The sequence below is a fragment of the Bos taurus genome, chromosome 5, assembly GCF_002263795.3.
Source record: "Bos taurus isolate L1 Dominette 01449 registration number 42190680 breed Hereford chromosome 5, ARS-UCD2.0, whole genome shotgun sequence".
Taxonomy (NCBI): Eukaryota; Metazoa; Chordata; class Mammalia; order Artiodactyla; family Bovidae; genus Bos; species Bos taurus.
This window is the reverse complement of record NC_037332.1, coordinates 7429488-7442068: the sequence shown is the minus strand read 5'-3', so window position 1 is coordinate 7442068 and position 12581 is coordinate 7429488. Positions and strand designations below refer to the sequence as shown.

Sequence of the window (12581 nt, the reverse complement as noted above, 5' to 3'; positions counted from 1 at the left end):
CACCTGCATGGTCTGCTTTTGTGGTATCTCAAAACAGTTAACTACAGAGAGAGATGCCTGGATAAGATATTACTGCATCAAAGTCTCATGCTTTTAGGAATGCAGGACTTCAAGATAAAGGAGAACTCAGGAAACCAGGCTCATATTTCTCTCACAATGTTACCACAAATTAGATTTTCCACACTGCTTTTACTTACATGTAGCTCAAAACACTATGCTGCTGCATGGATCTTTTCCACTTACAACTTTTAGTGTGGAGGAAAATTATATCCCAATGCATTCAGTGCTCCATTCCAAAGGTCCATTTTAATGCAACTACCTCAAAAAAACAAAAACAAAAACTGGACTCTCAATACTTCTAGATAAAACTATTTTTAAAAAATTAATTGTTTTCTGTTGGAGTACAGTGGATTTCATGTTGTCCTAGCTTTAGGGGTAGAGCAAAGTGATTCAGCCGTGTGTTAATATGTGTAAGTGTGTGTTAGTCATTCAGTCATGTCTGACTGTTTGTGACCCCATGGGCTGTAGCCTGTCAGGCTCCTCTTTTCATGCAATTCTCCAGGCCAGAATAGTAGAGTGGGTAGCCATTCCCTTCTCCAGGGGATCTTCCCAACCCAGGGATCGAACCTGGGTCTCCCATATTGCAGGCAAATTTACTGTCTGAGTCATCAAGGAAGCCCCTTTTATATATATAAATGAATCTGAAAACTAATGTATACATATAGAAAAGACTCTGCAAAGTAATTTTCAGATTATTTTCTATATATATTGGTTATTACTATTTTAAGCAAAAAATAAAATAACAAACGTTGGCAAACTCTACCCTGAGGAGTGAAAAATCTGGATTATTTAATAATTCTGAACACTTAAAAAGAACTGTAGTAAGCACAAAATATGTTAACAAATTATTTTTAGTATACACATTCATGAAAATGACATATAAAATAATAATATAAATGTTTGAAGGTCTGTGAGAAAGTAGATTTCAAGGAGTGCTTGCAATTGAGCTCCTCTCAATTTACTGCAAAGCGAATGTAAGCATCAGTACAGTAAGTCTCACATTGTTAAGGGGTGACTGGGGTCTCAAAACACTTCTGATGGTGGACTCTGATCCAGAGTCCTTCCCGCAGTGCTGTGTTTATACATCTTTTGAGACTGAGAGGTCAACCAGAAAGATGTGGGTGCAGCGGGGTGGCATGGTGTGGGCAATGAGGGTGGCCAGAGGCAGAAGCACAGGGCATGGAATATGAAAAGGAAAACAGTGACAGTGAGCTTCGCAATGAAGAAAGACTCTTGACCCATGGCAAGACTATCTCAGCTGCAGAAACACGCAAGTCTCCCAAGTTCAGTTCTTTGCTTATTTTGTCATCCGCTGATTATAATTTGGCTTTCTCTGTATGCCTTATGACAGGAAAGTATTCAATGGTCATACTGAAATGATTCTGACAGTTGCATTTTTCCACTGTAAGACAATAAGTTGAATCTCTGATACACAGATGTTAGTGCAAAACAGATTAATACATAACCATTGCATATGGTATAAAATTGCAGATATAATTATCAACTCTACATTTGTTCAGTCACTAACTCATATCTGACTCTTTGCAACCCTATGGACTGCAGCGCACCAGGTTCCTATATCCAGGGGACTATCCACACAAGAGTACTGGAATGGGTTGTCATTTCCTTCTTCAACTCTACATTACCAATGCCCTAGTCGAGAAGAGAGTGTTCCAGAAATAGCAAAGATTGAATAGAACGAAAAATTTCTAGTGTTTGGGAGACAAAGTTCATACAATACATAAACAGGATATCAAAATGTCCTGGAGTAAAATATTCAAGAAATAAATCACAAGTTAATTATTCTGAGTCATGGCTCTGTGATGATACATGAATATGTTTGGTAGTTATAACACCAAATTATGAAACATTGGTTTATATTGTTTTTATCTAGACATTTATGTCACAAAGAAAACAAGTCTTAAATTCTCTATACTAGGAGTAAGTCTAATAATTTAAAAGATATATTCTCACAGTTCCCTTGAGAAGGTAGAACATAATTGTGATGTTTTCATTTTCTCCCTGGATAAGTTCAGCTAATTGATTTTCATTTATTTAAAGAAAATAATAAAGTTATTAGAATGAAGAATTATTCTGTCAAAGAACGTGACGCCATAACATGTTGATAAAAAATAATCAAGGTTTAAGCTCATAACATCAAAGGATATCATTACAGATAAAGGGGGCCATCAATGACCAGGAGGCCAAAACAGATTTTGGGCAACTGAAAATAAATGAAGTATTTTTGATGGAGAACACACAGCAGGGGATGCCTCATCCTACTATACACATGGAGGGGGGGGTTCAGTCTGTAAGAGTGAGGGGTGCTGTCAGCCCATAAGAGAGAGGGAGGCTGGACTAGGAAACTGCAGATGAGATGAAGGAGGTACAAAAAGGGAGATTAATCAAATACCTATGTCAATTACTATTGCTGCTCACTCTATGACCAGACATAAACAAACCAACTAGTTGACCAAACAAACAAGAAACAAGTTTAATTATAACAACTAAATAATTCCAGAGGAAAGATGCCAGCAAAGAGGGGTCCCTCAATTTATAATATCCCTCTAGAGTGACATTAAATGAGCCATGGCCTGTTCTTTTACTAAAATGTATTACTCAGCCATTAAGAGTAAAATAATGCCATTTGCAGCAACATGGCATATTATAGTTTCCCATCTCTCCTGGAATAAAATCCACAGTTCTTATAATGGCAACGGGGTCATACTACCTGATCTTTCTCTGAAATATATCCTACTCTTCTTCTATGCCCTTCTTCCTGATACAGCCAAATTGGGTTATTTCCTCTTCTTGAAAAAAACAAAAAACAAAAAACAGATAGACTCCTAATTCAAGGTCTTAGCTCTTGTTCTTCTGTCTGCCTGACACACTCTTCCATAGGATAACTGCAGAGCTAGTTCTGTTTCCCCTTTTGCTCAGTATCATCTGAGTGAGGACTTTCCCAGAAGCCTGTTGAAATGCAGAAAAACATCTTATTTCTCCTGCTCTGATTTATGCTTCTCTACCAACAGCTGCTCAATTACTAGTACATATTTATTTTTTTATTGCTTGTCTATAACTAAATATAAGCTCTAAAAGGGCAAGGATTCTTCCATTTATTTTATCCTCTACTGTATCTCCAATGTTTAGAGGAGTGCCAGGAACACCTAAGTGCTTAATAAACATTTGTTGACTGTATTAATGGGGGATTGGACAGATGGGAGAGTGCATACATCAGGGGTTGTAGATTTGATCCCTGGTGATTCAGATGGTAAAGAATCTGCCTGCAATGCTAGAGACCTGTGTTCGATCCCTGGGTTGGGAAGATCCCCTGGAGAAGGGAATGACTACCCACTCCAGTGGGCTTCTCTGATAGCTCAGTCGCTCAGCTCTGCCTGCAATGCAGGAGATCCCGGTTCGATTTCTGGTTCGGGAAGATCCGCTAGAAAAGGGATAGGCTACCTACTCCTGTATTCTTGGACTTCCCTTGTGGCTCAGCTGGTAAAGAATCTGTCTGCAATGTGGGAGACCTGGGTTTGATCCCTGGGTTGGGAAGAGCCCCTGGAGAAGGGAACAGCTACCCACTCCAGTATTCTGCCCTGGAAAATTCCATGGACTGTATAGTCCATGAGGTTGCACAGAGTGGGACCAGACTGGGCGACTTTCACTTTCACCCTCTCCAGTATTCTTGCCTGGAGAATGTATCCTGGTGTTATATTTTGCCTGTCAAAGGCAGAAGAAGATCGTGACAGAGAATGAGATGGTTGGATGGCATCACAAATTTAATGGACATGAACTTGGGCAAACTCCAGGACACGGTGAGGGACAGGGAGGCCTGGCGTACTGAAGTTCATGGGGTTGCAAAGAGTTGGTCATGACTTGGTGACTGAACAACAACAGTGTGGAGCTAAGATTTCACGTGCCATACAGTGACCAAGCTCACGTGCCGCAACTGGAAGTCTGTGTGCTGCAAGGAGAGACGCAACTGGGACCTGAGGCAGCCACATAAATAAATAATTTTAAAAAGTGATCAAATTAATGAATAACAATTAGTGGCAGTAGCATTTTATTTATCTATAGGGGACTAATTACTAAAGGAAATACCTAAAATAATGAATGGGGTTACCTCCGTTTAGTTAGATCAAGCCTGGGAGGTCTGAGCACTGGGTCATTATTTTTAAATTGTGAGGATATATTTTGAACTACTTTTATGTAATGCATAATGGGGAACACGTGTATACCTATAATGGATTCATGTTGATGTATGGCAAAACCAATACAATATTGTAAAGTAATTAACCTCCAATTAAAATAAATAAATTTATATTTAAAAAAAAGAACCAATCTTCTAGGATGAGACAGAAAGGAATGAACTGCTCTATGAAGAGAGATGAGTGCTTTAGACTTGGTAGAGTCATTATTTACATGCAAATGTATCTTTCTAATGCACTTGAAGCTGAGCTAAGTAAATATTCCATTTCCTTGGGGGGGGGGGAAAGAAGTGTGATGGACAGAACTGATCAGAGAAAGTGAGAAAGAAAGGAAGAGTGAAGAGGTTGACTTGAGGTATTAATTTTGATCTATAATTTTATTATACATTGGTATGACCATAAAGTGAGAGGAGGGAAGATGAAAATGGCTGGTTTGAGTGTTTATTACACACTAAGAGTTGTGTTAAGGAGGCACTTTAAATACAAATTATGTCCTGTGGTCTTCTCAATACCCTTCTGAGAAAGTTATCACCATTCCAATATTAGAGGTAGGAACACTGGTATTTGAGCAGGTTAAAATAACTTGCCTCATGCCACATCACTGGGAATTGGTAGGCAGAAGTGAAACCCATGTTTGCCTGATGCTAAAATAACCAAAACTATAGAGATGATACCCCATCATAACAGCAGAACTATGACTAGCTGTCAAGTTTTAAAAACACTGAATAAAAGCATAGAACATAAGCACTGTGTATACACACACTGTTACTATTATACCCTTTCTTGGTTTCCTCAATCAATCAATTAAAGAATAATTTCTTTCCCTTCAATTATTTTTCTCTGGGAATAAAAAAATCGTGATATTAAAAAGGAGATTCATAAATGTCTTTGTTGTTTGTTTCATTTTCTTTAAAGTTTAATTGATTCACCATCATTTTTGAAGAGCACACTATAATCCACAACATAGAGCTGAATTAAGCAACTAATTGAAGCCAGGTTCATGAGGGCTTAAATTACCAGAGCTTTCCTGTCATCTTAAATTAAACTTCCTTCTATACTTCTCAAGATTTATAACCTCAGGCTGAAAAGCTGTAAACTGCCCCAGTTTCACAGGGAATCTCCCAGAAGGAAAGGATGTTTCCTGGAAAAGGGGAAGGCAAATGTCTTTCATGGAAGAGGGTTCCAAGAGCAATGTGTGTGGCAGGGGTCACAGGAACCTTGGCAAGGGGCTGTAAAGAGAGCAGGCAAGTCACTCAAAAAGCATGTGCCCAGAGATTTTGCAATTTGACTTGTGAGTCCTGTAGGAAGGAGCAAGTTCATCTAAACAGCAACTGGACACATTCTTGACTTTCTCCTACAAAATGAAAAGCAGAAGGGACAAATGATCCTCTGTGGGGATCATAATCTCCCAAATTCCCAAAACAGCTCTTAGTTTCGTTCAGAAAGATTTGTTATCACTACCTCTAATACTCTATCACCTATGTAATTTCTTAGCTACATTTTCACATGCATTTCATTTCTTTCTCACATGTTTCGTGAAAGACCAAAAAGGAATATAGTCAGGGATCAGTGAGGATGAGGCGAATAATTTCATGCATCCAGATAAGGTCTGATGATGGTTCCACTACATACCACTCTGAAACTATCTATAGTTCAATATCATGACCACCTGAGAATCCGAAATACATTTATCTTTAATATAGTATTTTTATAAATATACACAATTTCCATTTTAAATGACCTACCATTGCAACTTCAAATGTTAGTCTTCCTTCTTAAAATTAGAAGCAGCTATAACAGATTCATTCATTTTTACCTTAAATCACTTCAGAAATCATTACTAAGCACCTCCTGTGTATAATGTTCTTGTTTAATCCCTCGAAAAGTATTAAAACATAAAAACACTACTCTCCTCTCAGGGCTTACGATCTGGAGGGGAGGAAGTAGCAATAATAAACAATGACTATAATAAATATGTTTTAGGTTAGAGAGTGATTAGGGCTATGGAAAGGAAGGGAAAGTACAGCAACCAGGATGGGTGGGCAGTCTGTAGTGCTAACAGAGTAGTCAAGGTCACCATCAGTGAGAAGGTGACATGGGAGCAGTGAACCTGAAGGAGTGAGACATTCAGCCAAGTGACTCTCGGAGGAAGAGCACTCTTGCAAAGGAATCAGACACAGCGTGTTTCCTAAGTGGGGAGCAAGCTGAGGCTATTTGATGCCATGTCACGGCTCTGAGCGGAAGAGTGACGTCTGCCAGGTGTGTTCAGTGAGTTTTAGATTCTGACCCAATGAACCCCCAGAACAACCTCATGATATTGGTGCCGTTGCCCTTTTAGCAAACGGGAACCTGAAGCACACAGAGATCAGGTAAGTTGTCCACAGTCACACGGCTAGAAAGAGGTAGAATTGGGACCCAGGTACAGGCAGATTCCAGAGGTGAGCTCCCAACAAGAAGATCTGTCCTCGAACAGGACACACACAGGCACCTGTGCCCACATCTACGCGCACAGCACACAACCACATCCACACTCAACAGGAGAGAGGAAGCTGAGAAGTCGCAAGAGGGGAGTCTGCCACCCCCGCTCTATTTCTCTTGGTTCACATTTGATTTTCTGTCTTGTATATTTTACTTGTTAATCTTTAGATCAAAATGCCTATTTGAATGAAAAATGTTCTAATGGAAACATTCAGTGTTATGCTCAAAAGAGCAAAACAAATTAGCAATTCTTAGTGAATAAAATAAATGTTGTGGAAATCTAGGCAGCTATGCCAGTTTATTTAAAAAACAAAGTGAACAAAACCAAAACATTCTCATGAAACAAGGTGCACTAAAATCCTTTCAGGTCTACCAAGAAAAATACAAGAACATTTTCTGGCTAAATATCTAGAATAATATAGGAACCAGTCATTTAAACCGTTCACTTGGAAAGAGCTTTGAAATCAATAGAAAATCTTCATAAATCATGATTGATGACTCACATCTCAAGCAAACAAAGAGAAATGTGTCCCTGGGGTTTTTTTCACATTTATCACCTTGGTTATATAGTATGGAGACTTAAACCTTTCCTATGTATACTGTCAATATAGGTTTTGAAAATGCTTAAATATGTTATCCCATTTCAGTTCACATAAATTATAATCATATACTATTTCACTATATCAACCTTTAGCAATATTTAAGTACTATTTTAGCAAACTTCAAGCAATATTTCTGTCTCTGTACAACATTGTAAACTCTAATTCCTTTGGCAAATTTTACTCATTGGTGAATGATTAATAAAGAAAAATTACAGTTTCACCAAAAAAAACCTGAATGTACTAAAAGGCCATGGAATGATAAGGGATATTTGTTTTTACTCAATACTGCAAATGTGCTTCTGTTCTTTAAGCTTGTCTTAGCATTTTGTGATGTGTGAAACTGTGCAGGGATCAAAGTGAAAAGTATGATCTATAGTGTAAGTTCTTTGAAATTCCTTAAGAATGGAGAAGGAGAAAAATAAAGCATACACTTTATTATTAACTTTTGAGGGGTGATTGATAGAAACATCTAGATTGCTTATCAAGCCCGCTGCTGCTACTAAGTCACTTCAGTCATGTCTGATTCTGTGCAAGCCCATAGATGGCAGCCCACCAGGCTCCCCCGTCCCTGGGATTCTCCAGGCAAGAACACTGGAGTGGGTTGCCATTTCCTTCTCCAATGCATGAAAGTGAAAAGTGAAAGTGAAGTCGCTCAGACATGTCCAACTCTTAGTGACCCCATGGACTGCAGCCCACCAGACTCTTCTATCCATGGGATTTTCCAGGTAAGAGTACTGGAGTGGGGTGCCATTGCCTTCTCCGTTATCAAGCCCACACAAATGGAAGTATTAATATCTGAAATAGAGCATTCTCCAAAACATATAATAAATTCTGCTGAAATGAAGACTTTGAGCTCCTCTTTATCATGAACCTAACTAAGCACTACATTTAGTACAGTAAGTACTCTGATTTGTTAAATTACCAATCCAAAAAGTAATTAAATCCAATTTATCAAAAGAAAAAAGTCAGGGTTCCCAGGTCACACTCATGGTAAAGAACTCCCCTGCTATCCCAGAATTAAAGGACACTAGTGAAAAGAATGGGCTTCCCAATGCTTTTTATAACCTTTCACTGAAAAAAAATAAGATAGCTCTCTCCAAGACGCTGTAAAATGACCATGCCTATTCTATATATAGTTCTATATTTTAAAATATTATACAGCTTCATAATATCCATGCATATCTAGCAAGAAGAGAAAAAAAACTCCCCCAAAGGGTTATAACCACTGAGGAGTCTGGGGCAAGAAACTCCAATGACAGATAGAGAAGTAGAGTGAGGAAAAGAAGTGACAGATGATAGCTCATCTCATCTCCAGAGTCAACATTCTTTGCACAATACCATTTTAGTTCCTGTATTTTTCTAGCTACTATTCTTGCTTCTTGTCTATTCAAATGGCTTAAACCAAACTCTAAGAAATATTATTTCTGGCAGGTCTCAAAATCTAGATCTGCTTCTATCAACCATCACCCCCCAATTTAATAAGTCATATGTTTTATTCTTCTCCTCTATTCTTAAGGAAAGCCAAAGAACTTATACTATAGATCTTTTTTTTTTCACTTTGATTCCTGAACAGTTTCACACAACAGCACAAAATGCCAAGACAAGTTTAAAAAAGCAGAAGCACATTTGCATTTTTGAGTAAAAACAAACATTCCCTTATCACTCCATGGCCTTTGTAGTACATCCCAAATTTTTTGGTGAAACTATAATTTTTCTTTATTAATAATTCACTAATGAGAAAAATTTGCCAAAAGAAGTAGAGTTTACATGGTTGTACAGAGACTGAAATATTGCTTAATGTGAAGCAAGGGGTGGTTGACAGATGAAAGAGGAGATTTCTGAACTGTTGAGTATCTGACAATAAGTGGGAAGTGGTTTGTGAACATATTTCGGAATTTTATATTAGTTTTTTCAGTCAGTACTAATTGCCAAAAACAAACTACAGGCAAACTGTATTATTAGGTTTTAGGTTTGGCTTCTAAGATGGAAAAAGTTAAATATTTACATATATTTGATACATGTGTATATTTTAGAAGATGGTAAAGAGTATTTTTGTATTGGACATTCTCTCTCCTTAAGAAAAACAATCATAGCTATGTATGCGATAGAACTAAAGAGCTGATAACCCACACGTTGATCAGAAACAAATAAACAATTTGCATGAAACCTGTTAATCTTGTTCAGTGATCATTTTTTGACGTGCCAATTTAGCTAGGTTTATTTAGTCCCACTCAGCACCAATCTGGGTCTTTCTGTGAAAGCCTTCTGTGGATGTGGTCTAAATCCATAGCATTTGACTTAAAGGAGATTATCCTAGATTATCGCTAGGATAGTAGGCCCAATTCACTCCTTGAAAGGTCTTAAAAGCAGGAGTGCGGCCTCCCTGAGAGATGAAATTCCACCTGTTCATAGCGGTTTTGGCTCATGCTCACAGTGTCAACCTGTCCTCTCTGTTGGGCTGCTGTTTGTCTTCACATTCGCCTTGCCAGCCACACAATCACGTGAATCAATTCTTTACAATGAATCTGTTAACTCGATTTTTTTTTTTTTTTTTTTACTGATTCTGCTTCTCTGCCTGAATCATGACTGATGTAATTCCAAACTGAAAAAAGCAGTAATGAAAGAGTAAAGGATGTTGTAATGGTTTGTCAGCACTGGATCCTGGCTGTGTCTACATGTACCCACAGACTCAAGTAAGACAAACATAACCTGTGTATATAAATACACACATACAATCTCACATCAAAACAGCATGTTCCCAAACACTCAAACTCCTGTGTTTAACAGGCCTAAACTTTTTGACAGATTTAATGATTTAACCAATCTCAAACATCAACAAAAGAAAACTATACAACTGGAGACCAGGACTCCAAAAGTACATTCTAAATAAGAAGAAAGTAACTGTGACACGCAGCTTACAAGAAAGACACTTCACACATTTCGATACAAACCACGATCACCTTTAGAAAACAAACACAAATATTTCACCTAAAAAGTGACAAATGTTGGTTATCCAAGCAAAAGAGGTTTTAAATTCTATAACATTAGTCAAATAATCGCATCACATGGATACAACTACATAAATATGGTGACCAAACTCACAAACAAAAACTTATAAAAACAAATTGCCAGCATCCCACCCTGGCTGTGTCTACATGCTCCCAAGACTCCCATCAATGTAAATTCATTTTAAACACATCCCCCGCTTCCCTCCCTTACCTGGACTGCATATCTTGCTGGGTTTTGGCCTGGCTGGCTTCTGCTTGAGGGGAGGCGTGGGTGACCCGCTGCTGAAGCTCCACCAAGGACTGGTAATACTGCTGCTGGTGGTGCTGCTGCTGCTTGTAGCGAGACAAACTGAAAAACAGCCCTAGAATGGCTTTTAAGTTTCCATTTCTTATTTCTGTATCAAGCGGAAAATATAAAAACAGTATCATATAAAATTATTTTTTTTAACAAAAGACATTCTAGAAGCAGTTTGCAAATTGCTTCCAATAGATTCTTAATAGACTAAATCTTTGAAGACAGAAATAAAACTTGGTTTTCTCAGTCACACATTTAAGTAAGTCTGATTTTCTAAAACATGCTAACAGTTTTACTAGTTTGGAAATTTCAGAGAGAGAACAAAGGTTACTCAAGGGATGCTCTTTGCTGACCCTGAACTAAAGTTTTTCTCAAGGTAGCTTCTTCATGCCAATAGATAGGTGCTCTGTTTTGTGTTCCTCATTTGATTTATCATTCTGTTTATCTCTCAAATGGGCTTCCCAGGTGGGTCAGTGGTAAAGAATCTGCCTGCCAGTGCAAGAGATTTAGGAGACACAGGTTCGATCCCTGGGTCAGGAAGATCTCCTGGAGCAGGAAATAGCAATCCACTCCAGTATTCTTGCTTGGGACATCCCTTGGACAGAGGAGTCTGGCGGGCTACAGTTCATTGGGGTCTCAAAAGAGTCTGACATGGCTGAGCACATGCACACACACACATATTTTCCCTCACAAATGCACACAGCTGTTACCAGTGGAGGGATGCCTATGAGCTAGAGAAAGAAAGCTCAGTGGCTTGCATTATAAATACTGATGCTATATCCTGCTGCTGCTGCTGCTGCTGCTGCTAAGTCGCTTCAGTTGTGTCTGACCCTGTGGGACCCCATAGACAGCAGCCCACCAGGCTCCTCTGTCCCTGGGATTCTCCAGGCAAGAACACTGGAGTGGGTTGCCATTTCCTTCTCCAACGCATGAGAGTGAAAAGTGAAAGTGAAGTCGCTCAGTCGTGTTCGACTCTTAGTGACCCCATGGACTTTAGCCTACCAGGCTCCTCCATCCATGGGATTTTCCAGACAAGAGTACTGGAGTGGGGTGCCATTTCCTTCTCCACTGATGCTGTATGGGTGTACCTCATAATAACTGTTAGCAATATTCTAAATCACCCACCAAGTGATTTATTAAAAAACTATGTATTTGTCCTCCAAAGAGCAGATGGCACCATAGTTATCCACTTTAATGTTCCAATTCTTTTATTTTTAATTCACATTACATATTAAGAAATGATTAAGATCACTTTATGCATGGCTTTAGATGCATGCTTATTATGCATGCATAATAGTGTAAGTAGAATAAGCATAATAGAATAAGTAGAATTTCTAGTTCTAAACACATGAGGCTCCTGTGTAAGTTTTTCTAACACTGAAGAAAAAATAAAATGCACAAAGTAGGCCATAACACGAGCTAGTTTTTTTCTTCTGGAGTTATAATTTTAGAATTAGAAAAAGAGAGACCACTAAAGCTGGATATAATGCTATGCAACCTATAATCATACTTTAAATGAAACTTGCCATTGACAATAAAATATATCCTCTTGTGAGGTCAAGGTTTTATGCCTCCTTTTCAGAATTTAGAAACATTAATAAACCTACTTAAATTTCTTGCTCTCTGATGGTTTATAATGTCACACACACACTATGCAGTGGAATTTTTCATATAAAATAAGGCTGAGTTATTATAACCCCCAACCTTCCTCACAGGGGCCATAAGTATAGGCTTGATCAATATAAAGCTACAGTGAGACAGGATAAATTTTCTTGGGTGAACCTGCAAGTATTAAGTTTCTCCTGTGAATCTTATTGAAAGATATTCTTTAAACTTGTTTTATTAGTATTCATGTTTAATAAATACAGAAAATCATTTTGACTATTCATATATTTTTAGGAGATAAATAAAAAGCAACAGGCTTATG

At 38.2% G+C, this 12581-nt stretch overlaps 1 protein-coding gene across 7 annotated transcripts in view; it reads right to left on the bottom strand.

Annotated features, from left to right (window-relative positions):
* NAV3 (neuron navigator 3) overlaps nucleotides 1-12581 on the bottom strand; it is an 893819-nt gene that overhangs the window by 241668 nt on the left and 639570 nt on the right. For all 7 annotated transcript variants that reach the window (XM_059886494.1, XM_059886491.1, XM_059886495.1 and 4 more), the window contains one exon: nucleotides 10571-10754. In XM_059886494.1, the coding sequence (XP_059742477.1) occupies nucleotides 10571-10754 (184 nt within the window). The remainder of the gene's footprint in view (nucleotides 1-10570; nucleotides 10755-12581) is intronic.